Source organism: Notechis scutatus, chromosome 4 (genome assembly GCF_049901735.1).
Source record: "Notechis scutatus isolate UNSWTSFEM ecotype Mainland chromosome 4, rNotScu1.2, whole genome shotgun sequence".
Taxonomy (NCBI): Eukaryota; Metazoa; Chordata; class Lepidosauria; order Squamata; family Elapidae; genus Notechis; species Notechis scutatus.
In genome coordinates, this window is record NC_142012.1 from 138,413,379 (window position 1) to 138,436,603 (window position 23,225).

General features: G+C 36.7%; 1 protein-coding gene across 1 annotated transcript in view; it reads left to right on the forward strand.

Moving 5' to 3' along the window:
* ZBTB38 (zinc finger and BTB domain containing 38) overlaps positions 1-18,085 on the forward strand; it is a 36,886-nt gene extending 18,801 nt beyond the window's left edge. Inside the window, exon 2 of the mRNA XM_026665959.2 lies at positions 13,831-18,085. Within this exon, the coding sequence (XP_026521744.2) occupies positions 13,831-17,421 (3,591 nt within the window). The 3' untranslated portion in view covers positions 17,422-18,085. The remainder of the gene's footprint in view (positions 1-13,830) is intronic.
* The last annotated feature ends 5,140 nt before the right edge of the window (positions 18,086-23,225 follow it).

The window sequence follows — 23,225 nt, forward strand, 5'->3', positions numbered from 1 at the left end:
CAAGAGCATGTTTCTCCTTTTCTCATCCAGGGAGGTATAATTTCTGCCTTTTTAATATTTCCTAGAATATTTCATTTTTCTAGGAGAAAGGTGGATGCTAACTTTCTACAGAAAATTAGCTGAAAGCCAAATATACTTCAGTTTTCTTGGACCAACTCTCTTCATACTCTACATAAATGAAAGATCCCAGCAGGAACAGCTTCCTTGTAATGTCTTTCCATGGATTTTGTTGAAGACGAAACCAAACCAACCATCAGAAACCAAGAAGGCTAACACGCTCACCTAGACACCTTGTTCACTTCCTAATTAAGTATAAAAATATCAAACTCAGCCCTTGAGGATTCACCAAAATCCTATTCTTTTTTTAAAAAAAAACCTTCAAAAATAATTTCTCTTTTATCAAATCAACAGAGGACTGGTAGAAAAACTGGTACACGACAAACTACTCCTAAAAATAAAATCCTATGGTATCTCTGGACAACTGAATAACTGGATAGAAGCATTCCTGTCAAACAGACAACAAATGGTCAAAATCGGGAGCGTCCTATCAAATCCAGTACCTGTCAATAGTGGTGTCCCCCAAGGCAGTGTTCTAGGTCCAACTCTCTTCATACTCTACATAAACGACCTCTGTGATCATATTAAGAGCAAATGCGTTCTCTTCGCTGATGATGTAAAGCTGTTCAATACCACAGACAATACTGCTACCCTACAAAAAGATCTTGACTATGTATCTGAATGGTCAAACAAATGGCAACTTCAAATCTCAACAAATAAATGCTCTGTCTTACATATTGGCAAAAAAAAAATCAGAAAATAAAATACAAGCTGAATAGTCAAGATCTTGTTGATGACCCAAGCTCTGTAAAGGACCTTGGAATACTCACCTCTAATGATCTAAGTGCTAGAACCCACTGCAACTACATAGCCAAAAAGGCATTAAGAGTTGTTAACCTAATCCTACGTAGCTTTTTCTCTGGTAATATCACACTACTAACCAGAGCATACAAAAATTTGCTAGACCAATACTCGAATACAGTTCATCAGTCTGGAACCCTCATTACGTATCTGATATTAGCACAATTGAGAAAGTCCAGAAATATTTCACAAGAAGAGTTCTCCACTCTTCTACTCGTTGTAGAATACCTTATGCCACCAGACTTGAAATTCTAGAACTAGAAAACCTTGAATTACGCCGACTTCGGTCTGACTTAAGCATGGTATATAAAATCATACATTGCAATGTCCTACCTGTCAATGAATACTTCAGCTTCAACCATAACAACACAAGAGCACACAATAGATACAAACTCAAAGTAAACCGCACCAAACTTGATTGCAGGAAATACGACTTCAGCAATAGAGTGGTCAATGTCTGGAATACTCTACCCGACTCTGTAGTCTCTTCCCCAAACCCCAAAAACTTTAACCTTAGACTGTCTACTATTGACCTCACCCCTTTCCTAAGAGGTCTGTAGGGGGCATGCATAAGTGCACCAACGTGCCTACCGTCCCTGTCCTATTGTTTCTCTTAGTCTTTTATTTTTTCTTATATGTACCCATTTCATGTATTCACAACCATGTATACACTTATACTTATTATCTTGTAAACAATTGGCAAATCAAATAAATAAATAAAAATAAAATAAATAAATAATGCAGGATATTTTTTTTTTCAACACAGCAGTAAAGCTCTAACAACCTCTCTTCAATACAGTATGTTCTGATAAGACAGACCTTGAAACTTTTTAGCCATTAGAGGAAGTGGAAAATATGTAAAACTATGCTGCAGTTTGCTCACCAAAAATAACTCTAAACAGACTTAAAATCTGGCCAGTGTCCGACTATGAAGGAAATTATTGTTGCCAGAGTTTTGGAAATAGTTTTTCCTATATATTTAGTGGGATAATTATTTAAAGTATTGAAAAGGAATATGAAAAAGGAGTTTCAAATATGAAGAGGGATTTAAAAATTACATATATATAAAAGTAGAATTCATATAACGCAGAATGCATATGATTTATAAAACGAAAAGGAAAAAGGATACATCTTTGCAACTTTTTTTTTTTAGATAGGCCGTGATTGAGACCTGAAGAATAGGGCAAGATGTTGCCGACATGAGGTAGTCATATATCCCAACATACTATACTTTTGTACTGAGGGTTTTAATCCTAAGCAATTTGGGGAGTTGATTTGGGCTAAAAATCAAAATATAAATATAATATAAAATCATGCATGTCGGTAACATGATTTTAGCCTTTTAAGGAACCCTGGGCAAAGTTAATACTAGGAATGTATCTTGTGCCCAGATATAATATAGGTTTATTGATTTACAGCTGACTTTATGCAAGTCCCCATTGCAATCCTATGGCAGAAGCAGTTGTGGATCAAGTGGGAATGCTCCTAACTATGACATTTTAAACCCCTTCCTTATGTGGACCAACTGACTACATAAGCCTATAAAAGCAGATGAGAACTGAAACAAGACACTTCAACCAAAGTTCCACTGATGGTGTTACCTAGCCTGGTGACGAAACATTCGGAAACTAAACAAGCTTGGAGAACAAACCAACAACAACATCTACCACCCAAGCTACAAATATTTTCCACCATTTCTAAGCCCTTTCCTCCTATTTTAAGTGACATGACCCAGAAAAAAGCATGTGCAACTGGCTGTACTTCTTAAAGCACACATATCTAGAAAAGCATAGATGCCACATGAGGTGAGAAGAAAAACACACACAAATAGACACTGATAGAGCCACACTGATCAGGTTGCATACCCACATCCTGATCAGTATGAAGAAACAAAGTGTGTGTGTGTGTGTGTAATTCATAAATTCAACTTTATAACTGTCAGTGTTGTTAGCTGGAAAACAACAATGGAAAGATGAAAATCATATTGAAACTTCTACAGTGGAAACAGCAAGATATTCTTGGTATTGGAGTTGTAAGACATGTGGATTAATCTTTTCATATCCTTTGTTGTGTGCACATTAGTGTACTTGCCTGAGTTGCATTCTCAAGTGTAGCATTGGAGGGGAGAGAAAAATAATGGAAGCTGAGGGTACGGTAGTAAGCTACAGTTTTCTAAGATCAGTTGCTTATGCTTTCTGACTCATTTCAGTTAATATAATAAAATCTTTAAAACCTTAGAAAAGTTTCAAGTCATTTCTAAAAATTATGTATTTGGTCATTATTAGCACATAGAGAAGAAAATACGTTCATAAGAACATTAACATTGCTTTGATTGAATATCCCACCAACCAGTTATTCCAATATTTTTTAATGACCAAGAACATATTATATTCAGGAAGCTGATAGATTGTGCTATTTCTAACATGTATCATTGTCCTCAGCAATCAAAACTACACTGACTTTTGGCAAGGTGATTTGATTTATTATCTTCCTTGAATGTACCCAATTTCCTCTTTGTTTATCATTTTAATATTGCAATGATTTCCAGATTCAGTGTGTGAAAAACTATGTTCCCTAATCAAGATCATAAGGTGATTCCAAATTCTAATATTGTTGGACATGGGAAATTTTTCTACACCATTCATAGGCCCATATTCTTTTATCTATTAATATATCCAATTATAAATTAATTTTAACAAACATCACAAAAATTTTGAAAGGCATTCCTCAAGTGCATTTTCTTTTATCTTAGCAGAACGAAGATGTGCCAAGATGTGTGGAAAACCAGTATATCCTAGAGCTTGTGAATCAGCCAATCTGCAAGTTTTAATCTGGCATCTACTATTTCAATCCATTGCCTTTTAGAGATTGTTGGATAGATGATGTGCAGTTTATAATTTGTGATGGCGGCACTAAGAGACCCCATTTCAAAGTGCCAGATTCTCTACCTAAAATATGAACAGCATTAGAATAGGTGGTGCCTCCTCGAACCAGCATGAAGTAACTAATAGGGGGTTGGGTTGATCTCTTCCATGTGGGAAAGTTACTGCTTCTGAGATAATGAGTAGTGAAGCTTAACATCTTTTATATAATTTACCACTGCTTCAAGGGGAAAACAACATTTTAACATGGAAAGATTAAAGATAAATTAAAGTTGTTCAGGTATATTTAAGATATTTAATAATATCTGATTTAATAATAATATCAGATATTATAATCATATCAGATATATAATAATAATAATATCAGATATTTAATAATATCTGATTTAAGCATGGTATATAAAATCATACATTGCAATGTCCTACCTGTCAATGAATACTTCAGCTTCAACCATAACAACACAAGAGCACACAATAGATACAAACTCAATGTTAACCGCACCAAACTTGATTGCAGGAAATATGACTTCAGCAATAGAGTGGTCAATGTCTGGAATACTCTACCCGACTCTGTAGTTTCTTCCCCAAACCCCAAAAACTTTAACCTTAGACTGTCTACTATTGACCTCACCCCTTTCCTAAGAGGTCTGTAGGGGGCGTGCATAAGTGCACCAACGTGCCTACCGTCCCTGTCCTATTGTTTCTCTTATTCTTCTTTTATTTTTTTCTTATATGTACCCATTTCATGTATTCACAACTATGTATTCACTTATACTTATTATCTTGTAAACAATTGGCAAATCAAATAAATAAAATAAATAAATATATATTTGGAGATGAAGGCAAAAGCCTGTGTAGATGAAAATGTGGCATGGATCTCTGTTTTTGGGTATACACCTTGACTTGAGATCATACATGATATTCTTCCGATTAAAATCGAATTCCGATTTTTCATCGCGCCCCCTCCCCCTTCTTCTCCTCCTTCCTCTCCCCTCAGAGGTCCCCTGAGTCAGGAGCAGGGAAGCAGCTGCCCAGCTCCGGAGCTGATCCACACCACCGGCTGGAAAGGAAGGGTGTTGGTGTGTGTGTGTGCGATTTCTTGGCGCGCGGCGCTGGGTCTCTTTTGGCCGGCCCCGAAAGAGCGCACGCGGGGCGGGCGGTGGAGATGCGGGAGCGAATGCGAGAAGGAAGCGAACCTCGTTGCAAAGTGGGTTTGAAACTTGCACTCCAGAGGCTTGGAATTAGTCCGGGTTTGGGGAGGGGGAGAACGGAGAAAGGCGAGGCTGGGCTGCTCCAGGAGGAGAAGGTGGAAGGTGCCCTGGGGTCTGAGCCGCTCGCAGCGGAAACCACCCTTAGCCCGACGCGGGGAGAACGAGCGAGGTTAGCGCCCGCCAGCCCGTCCTTCCCGCCTCCGCGGCTCGGTTTTCCCTACCGGCGGGTCCTCCTTTCGTGCGGAGGGCTGTGGGGGAAGGCGCTCGCCTGAGAGGATCTCTCCCTCTCTCCCTGCAAGGTCAACGTCTGCGCTGCGGAGGAGGGCAGGAGGTTCCTCCTGCTTGCTGAGAGGTGAGGAAGCCGCGGCTCGCCCAGTGAGAATTGGGAACAAGGGGCAGGAGGAGGCACGCACAGACCCGCAGCTCACTTTCCCAGCTTTGCCCAGCCCTCGCGGCTCTGGCGCGGCCCTGGAGGGCAGCGAGCACCTCCCCGCCGGACTCTCTGCTCATCCTGCCAGGGCCGCGCCAGAGCCGCGAGGGCTGGGCAAAGCTGGGAAAGTGAGCTGCGGGTGTGTGCATGCCTCCTCCTGCCCCTCGTTCCCATCTCGCCGGGCGAGCTGCGGCTTCCTCACCTCTCAGCAAGCAGGAGGAACCGGTTGCAGCCCTCTCCTCCGCAGCGCAGACGTTGACCTTGCAGGGAGAGAGAGGGAGAGATCCTCTCGGGCGAGTGCCTTCCCCCGCAGTCCTCCGCACGAAAGGTAGGGAAAACCGACGTGCATCGGAGCAATTCCACGGTCCTCCATGAATCGAGAAGGGGCTTTAAAGAAAAACCTCTGGAGGTCCAATCGCCCAGGTAGAGCAGCCTCACTTCCTGAGAGGGGGGAGGGGGAGAGGTTTCCGGGGATGTGGAGGTGTGGAAAGAGCCAGATGGCTGCAGCTCCCTCCGGAGAGCGAAAGCAATGTTCATTTAATAAAAAATTCCCCTGCGGGAAATCGCGCAGAGGGGGAAAAAAAAAAAAAAGAGCTTGGAGCCACGACTGGAACTGGAGCTCCCTTGATTAACAATTCTGATTTTTTTTCCCTTTCTTTTTTTACTCCCTTCTCGCCGTTGATAGGGCGGTGGGGGGGGATGATTAGATTTGGGGAGGAGGGTGAGGTCGGAAGGAAAAGGCTCCAGGATTGGGCTTGATTTGAAACGGAAGACTTTCCAGCCCATAGGATGTAATAGCCAGCAGAGCGAGCTAGTGTAGGAGCACTGAGGCGCGTGCTGGCAGCAGCGGGCGGCGCGAGCGGCAGGGGGGCGGGCGATTTCTTGGCGCGCGGTGGGGGGTCTCTTGGCCGGCCCCGATTTTTTTTTCAGAGGGGAATATCATGCCTGCTTGAGATTATGATACTACGGCCTCTTGATTCCTCCCATATTTGTCCAGTTTAAACACTGGCTTCCAATGAAATAATTTTGTAGTTTCTTGCTAACTTAATAGGCACCTGAACTCCTGTTGTAATTGGTGCTATTTTAGTTTATTGCCATCTTGCCTTTCATTATTTATACTTATCTGCCCTCTTGTTTCCTCTAGAATTACTCAGATCTACAAGGATTTTTATCTTCTCTTTGTTCTTGTGGTCACAGTTTACTGTGTTAAAGCATTATCTTGTTTTGGCTATCTTCCAGAATTTCATCATCTTAGATTTTCTGACTGCTGGGTATTGACTTTGACTTTTCACTTGAGTTTCATTGAGGCATGAAAGGTAGCTGTTTTATTATTATTTTCCTTAGAATGCACACTTATATTTAGTAGTTATAATTATCATTATTATTAGGCAACTTAGGGCTATTAGGACTTCTTTGTTACAAGCAAGTAAATATAAAGCATCAGAATTAAGCTTAGAATAAAATAAATACTGTATATTCATTACTTTAAGATAGCACAAAAAATCTATTCTGCAACCATATCCTAAGATTATACCTTACAGATATAATTTTCATATTTAATAAATGATTTGTTTTCATTCTGGTTATTTCATTTTATTTTAGTTTCATTATGTTTATATTTATCTATGTACCTTATTCGGTATACAAATTGCAACAAATGAACCAATATTCAAACAAATACTGGGGTCTCTATTCAAAGATCATAACTAAGGAACAATTTATGGGAAGCACTGCTTAAGTTAATTTCCTATAAGGAATTTAAGTACAAGGTTAACTTTGAATGGAAATGAAGGAAGCTTCAAAGCATTTGGGTCATTACTTGACAGAGTCAAATTTTAAAAGCAAAGACATTCTCTTCAACTCTTTTGTTCATGTGGACTGTTAAAACCTTCTTTTTAGTGGAAACTAAGATCAAACTCCATCGCTTTTAGGGGCTTGGTCTGATGTATATGATCACTATACAAAAAAGATGTTGAGACTCTAGAGAGGGTGCAGAGAAGATCAACAAAGATGATTAGGGAGCTGGAAGATAAAACATGGAAAAAACAGTTGCAGGAACTGGGAATATCTAGTTTAACAAAGAGAACAACTACCAGTGATATGATAGCAGTCTTTCAATATTTGAGCAACTGTCACAGAGACGAGGGGGTTAACCTATTCTCCAAAGCACCTAAGGTCAAAATAAGAAGTAATGGATGGAAACTCATCAGAAAGAAATACAACCTGGAACTAGGAAGAAATTTTCTGATGGTGAGAACAACTAACCAGTAGAATGGCATGGATGTTCCATCACTGTAAGCTTTTAAGAAGAGATTGGACAGCCATTTGGTATGGTACAAGTCTTCTGCTTGAACAGAGGATTGGACTAGTAGACCTTCAAGGCTCCTTCAAAATCTGTAATTCTGTATTCCTTGCCTTACCAGAGGAAAAAAAAATACAGTCTATCTTTATTTAACTATAGAACTGTATCTTCAAAGATAATACGGCTATCTCACTCAGTTGCAGAACAATAGCTCTTACACACTTGCTGAATCACAGTCCCATGATGGCTATCATGACTCAAACAGTATTCAAATAAGAACCCTTAGTTTTGTCACTGTTCTATCAACTCATTATTCACATGCTATAACAAATATGGGTACTCAATCTTGTTTCATCAGGACAATTTTTCTAGTAGTGCAATCTGAAACAAGTATATGGATGATGATAACCTGTGGATAATTTTAATAAATGCCAGTATCTGATAGTGGTATGTAATCAGTTATGAATAAATAGGAAATATAAAATATTGATTGTGCTCATAATTTACAGTGGCATAAGATAAATTCAGTCCATAGCAAGTCTTGATGTTACAGTAAATAAAGCAGGATTTGTTAGTTACAAATGACTAATAATTTGGCAACTGAGAAATAGTTCGCTCATGTTACTAAAATTATATTTGTTATTTTCTTTTTCCCAATAGTCTGATGTAGTCTCCTTTGAACTGAGCTCCATCTTGTGGTCATACGTACAAGATCAAGATAATGCAAGAATAAGAGACAATAAGGAAATAGAGGCATAACAGGAAAAATCCAATTTATTTATTTTTATTTATTTATTTGATTTGCCAATTGTTTACAAGATAATAAGTATAAGTGTATACATAGTTGTGAATACATGAAATGGGTACATATAAGAAAAATAAAAGAAGAATAAGAGAAACAATAGGACAGGGACGGTAGGCACGTTGGTGCGCTTATGCATGCCCCCTACAGACCTCTTAGGAAAGGGGTGAGGTCAATAGTAGACAGTCTAAGGTTAAAGTTTTTGGGGTTTGGGGAAGAAACTACAGAGTCGGGTAGAGTATTCCAGACATTGACCACTCTATTGCTGAAGTCGTATTTCCTGCAATCAAGTTTGGTGCGGTTAACTTTGAGTTTGTATCTATTGTGTGCTCTTGTGTTGTTATGTTGTTGAAGCTGAAGTATTCATTGACAGGTAGGACATTGCAATGTATGATTTTATATACCACGCTTAAATCAGACCGAAGACGGCGTAATTCAAGGTTTTCTAGTTCTAGAATTTCAAGTCTGGTGGCATAAGGTATTCTACAACGAGTAGAGGAGTAGAGAACTCTTCTTGTGAAATATTTCTGGACTTTCTCAATTGTGCTAATATCAGATACGTAATGTGGGTTCCAGACTGATGAACTGTATTCGAGTATTGGTCTAGCAAATGTTTTGTATGCTCTGGTTAGTAGTGTGATATTACCAGAGAAAAAGCTACGTAGGATTAGGTTAACAACTCTTAATGCCTTTTTGGCTATGTAGTTGCAGTGGGCTCTAGCACTTAGATCATTAGAGGTGAGTATTCCAAGGTCCTTTACAGAGCTTGGGTCATCAACAAGATCTTGACTATTCAGCTTGTATTTTATTTTCTGATTTTTTTTGCCAATATGTAAGACAGAGCATTTATTTGTTGAGATTTGAAGTTGCCATTTGTTTGACCATTCTGATACATAGTCAAGATCTTTTTGTAGGGTAGCAGTATTGTCTGTGGTATTGAACAGCTTTACATCATCAGCGAAAAGAACGCAATTGCTCTTAATATGATCACAGAGGTCATTTATGTAGAGTATGAAGAGAGTTGGTCCTAGAACACTGCCTTGGGGGACACCACTATTTAGAGATTCATACAATACATTTTGTTTCACAAAAATTTAAGGCATTAATTACTCCAGTAATTAAGCTGGTTCAAACATCCACAAAACATCTGTGGTCAAACATGCAAGGTGTTTTCTAGACTGAATTCAGGAGGAATCTATTTTTCTGCTATGTATGGAAGAAGCTCTGTGCAGAATTGATTCATTGAGCAATGAACATTCCATTCAACACACACTTTCTGTTCTTGTGTAGAGATAGATAAGTAGTGATGATGATGATGATAATTATAGACAGACAGAGACATAGGTTTCCAATAGAAAAATGCAAATATGCAATGAAAAAATATTTTGCCTCCAGAAATTCTATCAATCACCCATTGTTTTTAAAAATGAAAAATAGTTGCTAAAATGGAAATGCATACATTTTGTGAATATAGGTGTTACTGTAAAAAGAAAGTTATAACGTCAAAGTCATTCAACATTCCTTGAAGATTGTTTATGGAGTTTATTAGTGAAATATATAACAAATAATTTCAACTGTGAAAATAATGATATGCTACTCCCAAAAATGATATACAGCTACTCCGATGAAAATAGAAACAGATTTATTTAGAAAATTAAAATATCTAAAGATATCAGACAATTATGATCTAGATATATATTTCCCCATAATCCTCCTAATTTTTTGTTCATTTGTCAACTGAAAAAATATTTTTGAATGCTTAGAAATATTAAGTTAAAATAAATGATCAATCCTTTGTAAATAATGGGGCCCTTTTGTGTTGTCAGCAAGTTATGGAGAGAACAAGAATGGAATGAATTTGTAAATTTTGTTAGCTTACATGTCAGAAAACAAAGCTGACAGCCTTCATTACTGGGTTAAACCAGTAATCAAATTCAATAGTTACAATTGTGTAATTTACTTTAGGTGTCAAATGCTTGAATTTCTAATTCCATGGCATGATCTACCACCCTTGGCAGTCAACAGAAATTCCGACATGTAACTTTAGCTTTCCAAATGAGAATTTATCTTGCTTACTTTCTCACACACTCCCAAACTTTTAAAATCTGTCTGAGGAGAGACCTAGCCTGGACTTGCAAAAATGTTTGGCAATTCATCTTATCACAGTCTGAAACAATTCTTATAAGGCCCATTCAGCTAAATTGGATTGCTTCTGTATAGAAAGACATATTAACATTATCTAACTTTGTACAACAAAAAGCATGTATGTCTCAGCCCACATTATAATATTTATAACATTCATGGAGCATTCCAACCATCCACCTTGTAATATTGGAATATACTTCCTTTTTCTCAATTTCATGACTGAAGTTCTGCCTCTTAAGAATCCTCTCCCATCTGATAGCTCAGTTATCATCATTGTTGAATAAATGCATTTGAGTTGAGGTCACATCCCATCTTCTGAATTTAGTCAAGAAAAAGAAGGCAGGACCAGAGCAAGAGCAATATACCCAAGGGTATAGATTCATCTAAATTTATTACATAAAATTTATAAATAAATACATGATTAAATACATAGATAGTAGAAATGTCCAGTGGGACTTACTCATACTTAAGCTACCACAGAAATTTGAAGAGGCTTTTTAAAAAGAAGTCAGTGAAGTGGTATGTGTCTGCAGACTTTCAAATAGTTTAGGACTTCTCTCCGCCTGCCTATTTATATGTCTGTCTGTCTCTGTCTCTCTCTGATTGCTAAGTCACAAAATCAGTCAGTCATAGTCTTCAGTGACAGGAAATACCATAGGAAGAATAAGGTTTACATACCTTGGATCAGCAATTAAACCTATATTACATCATAGCTTGCTTAAATAAAAAATATTTAACTTCTCGCTCTACCTTTCCTAACACATTATTATTTTTCTGTTGCTTTTAGACATGTTTTTAGCTATATAAACTATATATGTTAGCTATAATAGGATTGCTGCCATACTCCTGGAGCATTTAGGAAGTTTGTTCAAATTTGGCATTTGTTTTTTCCATGAACAATAAATTATTGCAGGCAGTCCTCATTTAGTGACCACAACTGGGACTGGCAACTCAAACGTTAAGTGAAGTGGATGCTAAGTGAAACTTGTGACTGTGCTTGATGTCTATGGAGATTCTCAGTCATCCAGGTCATGGTTATCCCAAAGATGCTTTTTCAAGAGGCAACTGTGACTGTATTTATTATCTTACTTCAGTTTTTCTTGGCTTTGCAGCCCTAACATAAATGTGAGGATTGGTCATAAAATTACTTTTTCATCAATATTGAATTATTGCTAAACAAGGCAGTTGCAAAAAAACTATCTGTAATTCTATTTTGCAGATTATGTTTCATTTCTGGGTCTTATATAGGTGATTCTAGGCTGTATGGTTGTAGCTTGACTTTTATTTTTATCCTAATTATAGAGGGAAAATTGTATGCCCCTAGGGTCAATCCTGATTGAAGCAGTTTGTAAGTCCTGTTAAAATGAATGAATGAATGAAATCTCTCTTTACTGGGGTTTGTTATATAAAGAGTTACAGCTGCTTCAAGAAGTTTCAGATACAGGTTCAGTGCATATTCTCACATGTTCTGAAGCAGCTGTAGTGGGGCTGAGCAATATGGGAATCGTGTTTACAAGATAGGCAAGCATATAAATGCAATAAATAAATATGAAGATCTCATCTCAGTCATTCCAAATCTGCCTTTCCCCTTCTGCTTAACTTTCCACTTTGTTCAGCATCTTCCCCTTGCCCACAGGAAAAGCTCTTATCTATATATATAAAAGTGAAATACCATTCACGCATCATCACAAAATCTCCAGAACTGTAAACCCTACAAACTTGAAATTTGCCACATATGTTCCTCTTGACTTCTAGGTGCTCACTAAGAAAGGATTTTTCGAAAATGACCATCAGAGCATCAGTATTTCATGTATTATTATTAACATGCTCTAATGCCAAGGAGTTCTACTCCCCCTCCCCACCTGAAAAGAAATCTGTTCCAAATGCAAAATCCAAGGAGTTTCAGTTTTACTTTCACAGCAGCAACCAGCTTTAGTACAGAACGTTTCAACTAAACCATGCCCAGGCTCCTTGCTCTCTCCTTCTTGCTCACACAGCAAATACTGCTTCAGTTTCCAAACAGGCCTCAACTTTATCACACACTGACAGGTCACTAGCCAGATGAATACCAATGGATGCTGGTAGGCAGAGGCACAATTTCCCCCCCCCTTATTTTCCTCCCCAAAAACTAAGCACAGATATAGAGCTAGTTTAGGCATATAAGAGCTGGATTATAAATCTGCAGGCACCACTAGATAGCAGCAAAGGGTAATGTTTTCTGCATTTCCTTCCTGCAGATCATCGTTGTCCAAATGTTGCTGCTGCATGTATGTGCTATCATGGCTAAGTTGAAGCTATGGCACAAGATACAGGCAGTGATGGGAAGTCTACCTGGCCTACCTTAACCAAAATTATGCCATTGTTTTAATTCACAGTCCTATAAAGCCTATCTAGTGTTATTTGTCTGCTTGTTTAAGCATCATATATCAAACTCTTTATCCCCCCCCCCCATAAGAGTGAGGAAGTCATTATCTTCTCTCCTCACACACCCATCTAGAGGGTTGCAACTGTTGGGAAATACAAAATTATGTCATCATGGCATCATCACAGATTTCAGCAATGATTTGTATGCGAGACTAACTGTTCATTGATGACCAAGCAGCAATTCTCCATAGTAACAATTCAGATTTTGTTTTATGGCAAAATAGATAAATACACAGTACACTGAAATTATGGGGGGAGAGAACTAGCATTTTAATGATAATAGTGGTTACCTTTCTGTGATTTTTTTTAAATTGTTCTTTGGCAAAAGAAGCTAGCATTGACTGACGGTTTCTGACTTCTGCTGGTCAGTTACAACAATGTCACTGCTCTGGTATAGTTTACACTGGAGATCAGATTCCTTGGTGACTTTTTAAAAACTCCTGAAAACAGAACTATTCTTGAGATATCCTTTGAACTTCATATTTATCCATTTTTTTCTTTCTTGTTCTTGTTTGTTTTTTACTGGGCTTCACTGGAGATTGTTATGATCTTCTTATATGTTTTAATTGTACCACAGATGTTTTATTTTGTATGCATTGAAGGTATATATTGTATATAAGTGGCAGAGAGTGATTAGCTTGTGATAGGGTATGAGGACCATAAGTAACTTAGCATTTGATCTTGTTGATTTTAAAATCTCTTCTTTGTTTAAACAGATGATCATCATGTCTCACTTAAAGGATCTTAAAGATGACTTCCACAGTGACACCGTCCTTTCCATATTAAATGAACAACGCATTCGGGGCATTTTATGTGATGTCACCATAATCGTAGAAGACACCAAATTCAAAGCCCATAGTAATGTCCTGGCTGCTTCAAGCCTTTACTTCAAAAATATATTTTTGAGTCATACCATATGCATTTCTGCACATGTGTTGGAACTCGATGGCCTCAAGGCTGAAGTGTTCACAGAGATACTTAATTACATCTACAGTTCTACTGTCATTGTTAAAAAACAAGAGTCTGTTGTGGATCTTGCAGCTGCTGGCAAAAAATTGGGCATATCTTTTTTAGAAGATCTTACAGAAAAGAGCCTTTCCGGTTCCCCTTGTCTGTATTCATTTTGCAATACTGAAAAAAATGATGTGAAAGAAGAAAAAAGACAAGAAGACTCAGCCATTACAAATGGACCAAGAATCACAAATGCATACTCAATTTTTGAAACTGAAAATAGTAATAATTTGTTTTCTCCTCTTGATCTGAGGGCAAGTTTTAAAAAAATGCCTGAAACAAATAAAGTATCCAATAGTGATCTGGACAGGACTGGTGCATGCAAAGAGGTTGAGAGAGCCAGCACATTAGCTGAACATTCCTATGCTGTTACAACAGGTTGCAACACTTTGCAACAAAATTCCTTTTATCACGAAAATACTCCACTTTATAAAACAGGTAAAGATTGTTCTGAAGCTGCTGAGTCAGTGCCTCTAGTTAAATCAGCAACACAGTCATATAATGCACCAAAGGCTAGATTTAACTCCAAGATCACAGATGCTCCTACTGTAAAGATATCAGCCCACAAGGGAAGCAGTTCAGAGACTCCCCATAAAGTCATAAATGATCACAGCCATTCTTTTCAAAAATCCCAGCGGAATAAAACCAATATACTCTCTTCTAAGGAAGACATAAATAAATCTGATAACCTTTCTGGCTCAATAGCCAGGGACATTCCACCTTCTTATAACTGCAGCTGTTGTACTAAATCATTTAATGATAAAACTCAGTTAAGCACTCATCTTAAACTTCATTCTCATTCTCAAGAGACTTCACTTTGCAAATATTGTAGCAAACAGTTTGAAAAAATTGCTGGACTAGAGACGCATGAACAAGCATGTAGGGGTCTGAACAATTTTTGTGTTGAAAATGAAAATGAGCAGAATAGTCTGGATAATTTTGTTCCTTCAAATGAAAAAACTGGCACCTTGTATGTAAGCTCGGAGCCCACAGAAACTGAAAATGAGTTTACTGATTATCCTGCCACAAATGGTGCAATGCCAGAAACAGACCATTTCGTTAAAGTTGTTGGTGGACAGATACTTTATACTTGCAGTGTTTGTAAACGTACCTATGTTACCTTGTCTAGCCTCCGAAGACATTCAAATGTTCATTCTTGGAGAAGAACTTATCCTTGCCATTACTGCAACAAAGTGTTTGCATTAGCAGAGTACCGTACCAGACACGAAATCTGGCACACAGGTGAAAGGCGATACCAATGTATCTTCTGTCTTGAAACCTTTATGACATACTATATACTCAAGAACCATCAGAAATCTTTTCATGCAATTGATCACCGACTTGATGTAAACAAGAAAACAGCTAATGGGGGCTTGAAACCAAATGTATATCCTTACAAGCTTTACAGGCTTTTGCCTATGAAATGTAAAAGGGCACCATATAAAAGTTACGGAAACTCATCATATGAAAGTGTACAAGTTAATGAAGTTCCATCTAGCACCTGTGTTATTCAAAATACTGTCACTTCTGAACTGGCATCCTTGAATTTTGAACACAACATGTTGCCAAGTTCCAGTATTTCTTTGGATAGTCCTTCATGCGGTGATGCTACAGCAACATCTGAAAATCCTCCAAATGTTTCTTCCTGGAAAATTTCATCAAGGACAGATCTTAACAATAATACTCCCACTAACAGAAGAACATTATCTTCTGTGGAGAATTCTAGTCCTGGGGAACATGATTCCTCTTGTCAAACAATTAGTAGTAGCAATCCCCATGAGAATTCAACCTCTGTGATTAGCTATAACAATTCAGCATCTTCTGTTATAGTGCATAGTGGAAGAGTTTCATCTGTGATAATGCACAGTAATGCTATCAATGCAGTAGGAAGAAGTGATAAGGGGACTTCAGATATTACAATCAGTCAAGTAGCCAGCAATGATCTTATACATGAGTCAGACAATGGCAATAGTAGAACAAAAAGCAATAAAGAAAAGAAAAAGGTGCCTCTATATGACAGAGAAGTAACTTCAAAGGAGGTAAAATATACAACGAATACAGGGATAGCTTCTAACACACCTACACATATCTTGGAAACTTCAAGTAAGACTGAAACTTATATCGCAAAACCTGCACTGCCAGGAACATCATCTGATAGCAATGTTGCTCCTCTTTGTCAAATAACAGTTAAAATTGGAAATGAAGCTATTGTGAAAAGACATATTTTGGGGTCCAAATTGTTTTACAAAAAAGGCAGAAGATCTAAATATGAATCCAAAGGTGATCAGACAGTTCAGGTTGCAGAACGGGAAAAGAGAGAGAGAAGCCTGTCTCGAGTTTGTGCATCAGACTACATTGAGAGTGAAATGGGTGATGATGTCAGTGACCATGACTCTAATGATAAACCTTGGCGGCCATATTACAATTACAAACCAAAAAAGAAATCTAAACAACTAAGAAAAATGAGAAAAGCAAAATGGAGAGAGAAATACAGGAGCAGAAATTCCTGTCAGGAAAGTGAAAAGGCCTATGTCACCACTTACGCTCTTAGGAATATTCCTGAAGAGAAGGTCTGTAATCAAGAAGAGAAAATGCCAGATCTTAACTGTAAGCTCTGTGAAAGGGAGAACACTTCTACAGAGATATCCCATGATCACTCACACCGGGAGACCACAGAGTCTAAGTCTTTCCCTTGTGATTTATGCCAAAAGCACTTCCAGAGCTCTTCTACCCTAAGGATGCATAAGAGATGTCATACGGGAGAGAAGCCCTATCTTTGCAAAACCTGCGGGAAAAGTTTTTCAATCTCCAGCAATTTACAGAAACATGAACGCACCCATTCTGCTGTCAAGGATTTCATCTGTCAACACTGTAACAAAGCATTCACGCTCAACGAAACACTCAAAATACACGAGAGAATCCATACAGGAGAAAAGCGCTACCACTGTCAGTTTTGTTTTCAGAGCTTCTTATATCTTTCCACCAAAAGGAATCATGAGCAAAGGCATAAGCGTGAGCACACTGGAAAAGGCCATGCATGTTTTCAGTGCCCCAAGGTTTGTAAGACGGCAGCTGCTCTTGGGATGCACCAGAAGAAGCATTTGTTTAAACCACCCAAGCAAGAGGACAGAAAAGATGGTTTGTTTAATGAGAGCTCAAAATCATGTAAAAGTCAACATTTCTTTGATTCAGAGAAACAGGAAACAGCTAAACCTCTGCTAACTAAATGCGTAACTGATGCAGAGAGTTACAGGGCCAGTAATATTCAGAATACTGCATTTGATGCTGGATTTTGAGTAAGAAAAGGGTGCAGCAACAAAGAAAATAGAAAGTTGAAGGGCCATAAATGCAAGTAATTAATGCAAAAAAATAATAATCCAAATTTATGGAAGTTCTTAAAACTTGAGATATATATTTTTCACATAAATATATTGCATACTTTACATTTTAAATATGCCATAAAAAGCAAAATTTGGAAACTATAGTGAAGCTAATGAAGCCTAAAAAAGTAAAGGAGATATTAGTATCGCTCAGAAGAAAGTTTATGTAAAAAAGAATATGCTTAACTGAAATGTTTAAAAGGACATTATAAAGAATTTACTGTTGAACTGGAAATATGCCTAACTTGTTAACGATATCTATCATTTTGGGAAACTAAAAAATGAGTGATATCTATTCAGAACATAGTACAGTTAAAGTGTTTTCTGCTAATAGAAATTACATTCTATCTTTCTAACTATTTGTTCAAAGATCATCACTGTTTCAAAAAATTAATTTAGCCCTAGTTTAATGTATACACAATAAGCATCTGGTTAAGATTCTAGCATTTGTTAGAATCACTCACCTATTCTGAAGTCTGAATATGCTGTTACAGAGCAATTTTGTAAGAGGTTATGATTGGTTCATCACACAATCAGCCAGATGTATTATTATAATAAATATTTATATTATTAACATGTACCACAATGTGTCATGAGCTCATTAAATATTAGTACTATCAAATTTGCAGACTGATGTACAAGTGAAGTTTAAATTATAGCATTATACCTCATTCCTTCATCAGCATAGTTAGTTACACACATGGAATAAGATCTCTATCTTGTTGAAGAGACTTTTCTTACCATTAGTCTGTGGCTCCACAAGCATCAGAGCACTCAGACCATCAATTCAATGCCCATGTGCCCATGCTCTATACAGTGATTTCTCATTGACTTGGTGTGACTTGTCCTGAGAAGAAATAATCTGCAAGAATCCAGTACAGGAACAGGTAACTGGATACAATTTCTTCATGAGATCTTCCTAAAACTTACACCTGACGTTTCAGAGTGTTTGCCACTAAATATACATTTAAGACCCAAAAAGAAGGGTGGGGAAGAGGCACCACTGATCCTATTGTAGGTATACTGTTGCACTCATGAGTGTGAAGATAGTTTTGGTACCTTGATTTAATACAAGACCAATATTATCATATTTGGATTTATTGAATTGTATTCCAAGTTAGATAGTCATCCAGCTAGTTTGTGTAATGTACTGTAGAATTTAGACACTCCAATCCTAACCTCAAGGATGTGTAGAACTGAATAATGTGGGTTTTTAGTATTACTTAATATTTTCTTTTCTCATACTTAATGGGCACACTGTGCACTGGGCACCTCTCTCTCCTAATACATTAATAATAATGCGACCAACCATAATATACTGAATATTTTACTGTTAAAAATTAGGACTGTTGTAAAAATGCATCATTACCTAGAAAGGGATCAAATTTTCATAGTTTTCTCTGTAAAACATATCCACACTGTTAGCAGTCTGAGAATGTAGAAAACTGCACATATTTTATTATAGCAAAAGTATCATTTAAAGAATATTCTATTTGGTACATCTAATTTTGGCCTTTTTTGCTCACATTTCCACATTATATAACACAATTATGATAATATATTTATTCTTAATTGTCTAATGTCATTTTGCACATAACTAAATAGAACATATCCCTCACAATATAAGCACTGAAAAAGATCTAACTATATACATAAAACATTTTTGATGTGAAAATCTTAGAAAATTACTTAGAAAATTTAGAAAAAAAAACTTAGAAAATTACTATGAGCTGTTTAAAATAAGTACTTTATGAGACTTTGTAAAACAATATTATCTCAATAATTCTAGACCAAAGCCAACATTGGTTAAGATTTATATGTAGTCATAATTGTACAAATATTTTCTATAACTGTTTAATTCATATGGAAAATAATAGCTTCTGTCACATTTGAGGGCTTTGTATATTTTGATAAAAACATGCTAACTTTGTAATTCTGCCTGTTTATAGAAAACAATTTTAATATGACAATATGTTTATAATTCATTATTGGAATTTTATTGATCAGCATAATGGACAAGTATTACAACAAACATAGAATTAAAGCAAATATAATTGTTAAGGACAATGTTTACTGCATAATGGCATATGCATTTTGTTTTAATAGAACTATTAAAAACTGGCATTCACAACTATTAAGAGAATCAAACTTTTTTCCCTCAACAAAATATTATGACTTCATCAAGAGCCAAATTTTTTCATTCATTCTGTCTTATCCCTTCCTTCTGCAATTTATCATACCACTTAAAGAATACAATGTCATGCAATAATTACATAATTGTGCTAAATTATTTTGACAGCAATTGGTTGATAAGCTTACTTGAAATTCATCCTAAAACCTCAGAAAACCAAAAGTATAGTTGTTCAATGATTCAGATGTTATGAAAGCTTTATATACCAATTTGAAAATCACCCACAATGCAAATATGATCATACAACTTACATGTCAATTTTAGAAAAAAGTTAAATGATCCCTTTTTTTGCAAAAACATAATCTAAAAAACACAAAAAACAAACTGGTGGGTGTGAAGGCGGGTGGGAACCAAGGATTATGAAACTAAACACTAAATACATTGGCATCTCTGGGAATTTGCGTCACAGGCGATACTTTACAAACCACCATGACTGGATTTAGTCAATACATGCCCAAATCCAACAAACAGACTGCAATGTGGCTTAGGTTAATGCCTATGCTCAACCTATGAACAATATGTATTTTATTCCATGTGTGTGTCCAATCTGTACTGTGCCACTACTATACTAGGAACTCCTTGGATTACAACAAGAAGTTACTCCTTGAAACTTTCTGAGATCCTTCACTGCCATAAAATGGAATTCAATATATAGAGCTCCTAATTTTTTTAAAAAAACTTTTAAAAATTATTATAGTTCAATATGGAGAGCTCCTCCTCATGACTCAACAGAATAAGGAACAATGAATAAGGGAATGAAATCTCCTTCCATATCAGAGCTTCAGGAGTTCAGTTCTAGGATGCCAGTTGCTAAACCAATTAACAGCCTATTACTCTTTTGGAGTAATTGTTCTTGGACTTTAGCTGCTCTCCCACCAAGGCTATTTCTTGTCTCATAATTCCTGCTCTACAAGCAGTATGACAGGAATATTGTATACCAAAATAAGAAACAGGTTAGTGTACACACTGGCTAAGTTGTACTCTTACTATAATATATAAATCACTTATTTTTTCTGAACCCAATTCTCTGATTCAAAATCAATTTTAAATGTCAGGAATAAAAGAAGTTTGGTCCAAGAACATTTGGACAAACTATAAATTTTGAATCTTGATGTATGTAAATCTACTTCTATGATCTAAAAATGAACAAAAATAACTCTTATTTAGCATTAATACTTTTCATGACCAGCCACTACGGTTCAGTTTCCCAAGTTCAAGATTAGCATGTTAAAGTGTATGTTAGTATGCTTCTAGAAACAGATGGAAACTATACTGCACATATTGTATGTTTTTTAGCATAGGACATAAATGCTTAAGACTGCTAATTAGAATAAATTCTAGGAAATACTGAGTAGTAACTGATACCAAAATTGCTGGCATTACTTCAAAATAATCCACTTTATTCAGTTATATCCTATTAAAATTTTTTGCTGTTTTTATTAATGTTCCTTTTCTACAGTGAGTTACATCCGAAAGTTACATATCCATCTGTACTCAGTGTTCTAAAACCTTCCGTTTTTACATCCACCTACTCCTTCTTGCTAAAAATATATTTTCAAAAAAAACATTTTTCTTTTTTAAAAAATCACACGGTATTAATTTGAAACTCATTCAAAGCAAGCAACACATATGTTGTAACTTTCAGCCTCTTTCTGGGTCTCTGGTTGCAAATTAGTAAAAGATAAATGGAAATGACAGGAGGCTAAGTTAGAAATTAAACATTATAGGTTATTAGTTATGAAGCAAAAAGCAAACCACAGTATGGCAAAGTATGTTATATGTGAAAATAGCCCTGTAGATTTTGCATTTGATGTTTCTTTTCACTCCACATCTACTTTAGGTGATATAACTGCATGTGAAATTAAATTAAAGAAAATTTAGTACCTTACCTTACTGATGCCTAGTGCCTTACTGAAATAATTTCTTTTTACCTAAAAAAGTCTTTTTCTATCATTCTAAATGCATTTCTGTTGGTTGTGACAGTACATTTCTGAAAGAGAAAATCTCATTGATTATATTGAAATGCATTTTCTTCAACTTTAGATTCCTTTATTAATTTGCCCTGAATAGATTTGCCTGAAATATGATCTATAGAAATGTAGAAAACTGTTCTATTCTATATTATTAATCATCGCTAGAAATCAAGCAGGACAGAGGAAAGAAAAAGATACCGTTTCTCCAACAATATGGCCTCCCTCAATAGGAAGTCCCAGCATGTTTTATAGGCATGAAATGAAATTAAGCCCCTCCCCCCAAATTAAGGCCTATATTAAAACATGCGAAATGGGGGGGAATGGTGGGGGGGCTTGCCGTTAGGAAGTACTTTTGTTGCACACCCGGATATGGTGCTGCCTGCATTGACCCCGATACGAAGTGCCCCACCAATGCCAAGGTCAACATCCAAGCCATCGCCACCCGCCTGCCTGAAGATGCAAGGGGGGGAATTAAGTCACCCCCCGAAAAGACGGCCTAGCCATTTTTTCGGGGCTCAAAAAAAACCTAAGACCCGGCCTTATTATATGAGAAACACGGTAATTATAGTGACATTAACTGTTATTTCTAAAAAGGAATTTTCATTCAAAAGCCCATTTTAGTGCCAACAATTGTGCTAACTCTTACAATTAAAAATGGATTTTATTCAACCTAATACTTAAATCAGAAGCCACTGTGGTTTATAAGCTATACTTTACTTTTGCTATGTAAATTCAACAATTTCTTCAATAAACCATGATTAAGCCAACCATGGCTTGGCATAGTTGAAAATACTCACAGAAAGGACACACAGGCTGTGATAAAAACCTGGTCAGACAGCTGGAGAAATACATACTATTTCATCACATAATTTTCATTGCATTGTTACATTATATGAACACAAATAATGGTTCACCAAACCATGGTTATACAGTTCCAAAAAATCAGTTCTCATATTCACAATAAGCCATGGGTTGGCACAATATATGAATCAGCAATTGCATATACCGAGGCTTTTTTAGAGCTTAAAAAATATGCAACACTAATGATACAGGGATGTCTACAGAGAAGGGTCAAAAAGGCAAGATGGCAGCCACCAGAGTATGATCGAAGAGGTCCCTACAATGGCCTCATCTTGACCTTTTTGATCCTATGTTATAAACACTTGTTTATGTACAGGAAGCTACAGTTAAAACTCCCATTAAAAAGCAAAATTTTGAGGAATCTTTAATAAAGCAACATCAATTTTCATAGAGCAATTTTTGTATTTTACCTCCATGTCTATAAAGTACATTTACCATATCTGGGCTGCAAATTTCAGTGCATCCACAAGATGGCCACAAAAAATTACTGAAACAACTAATTCATAGCCCTAATCTGGTTGCTTTTATGGATATTTCCAGTCCAGGCATGGTGGTTTATGTACCATCAAGATTTTCTTCATGATGATCAGTCCCTAACCTGTTCTTTCAGGTTTTCCAACAATATGCTCATTGTCCATGTTACTGAGTCCATCCATCTTGCTGATGGTGATCCCAAATTTTCAAATTTAAAAAAT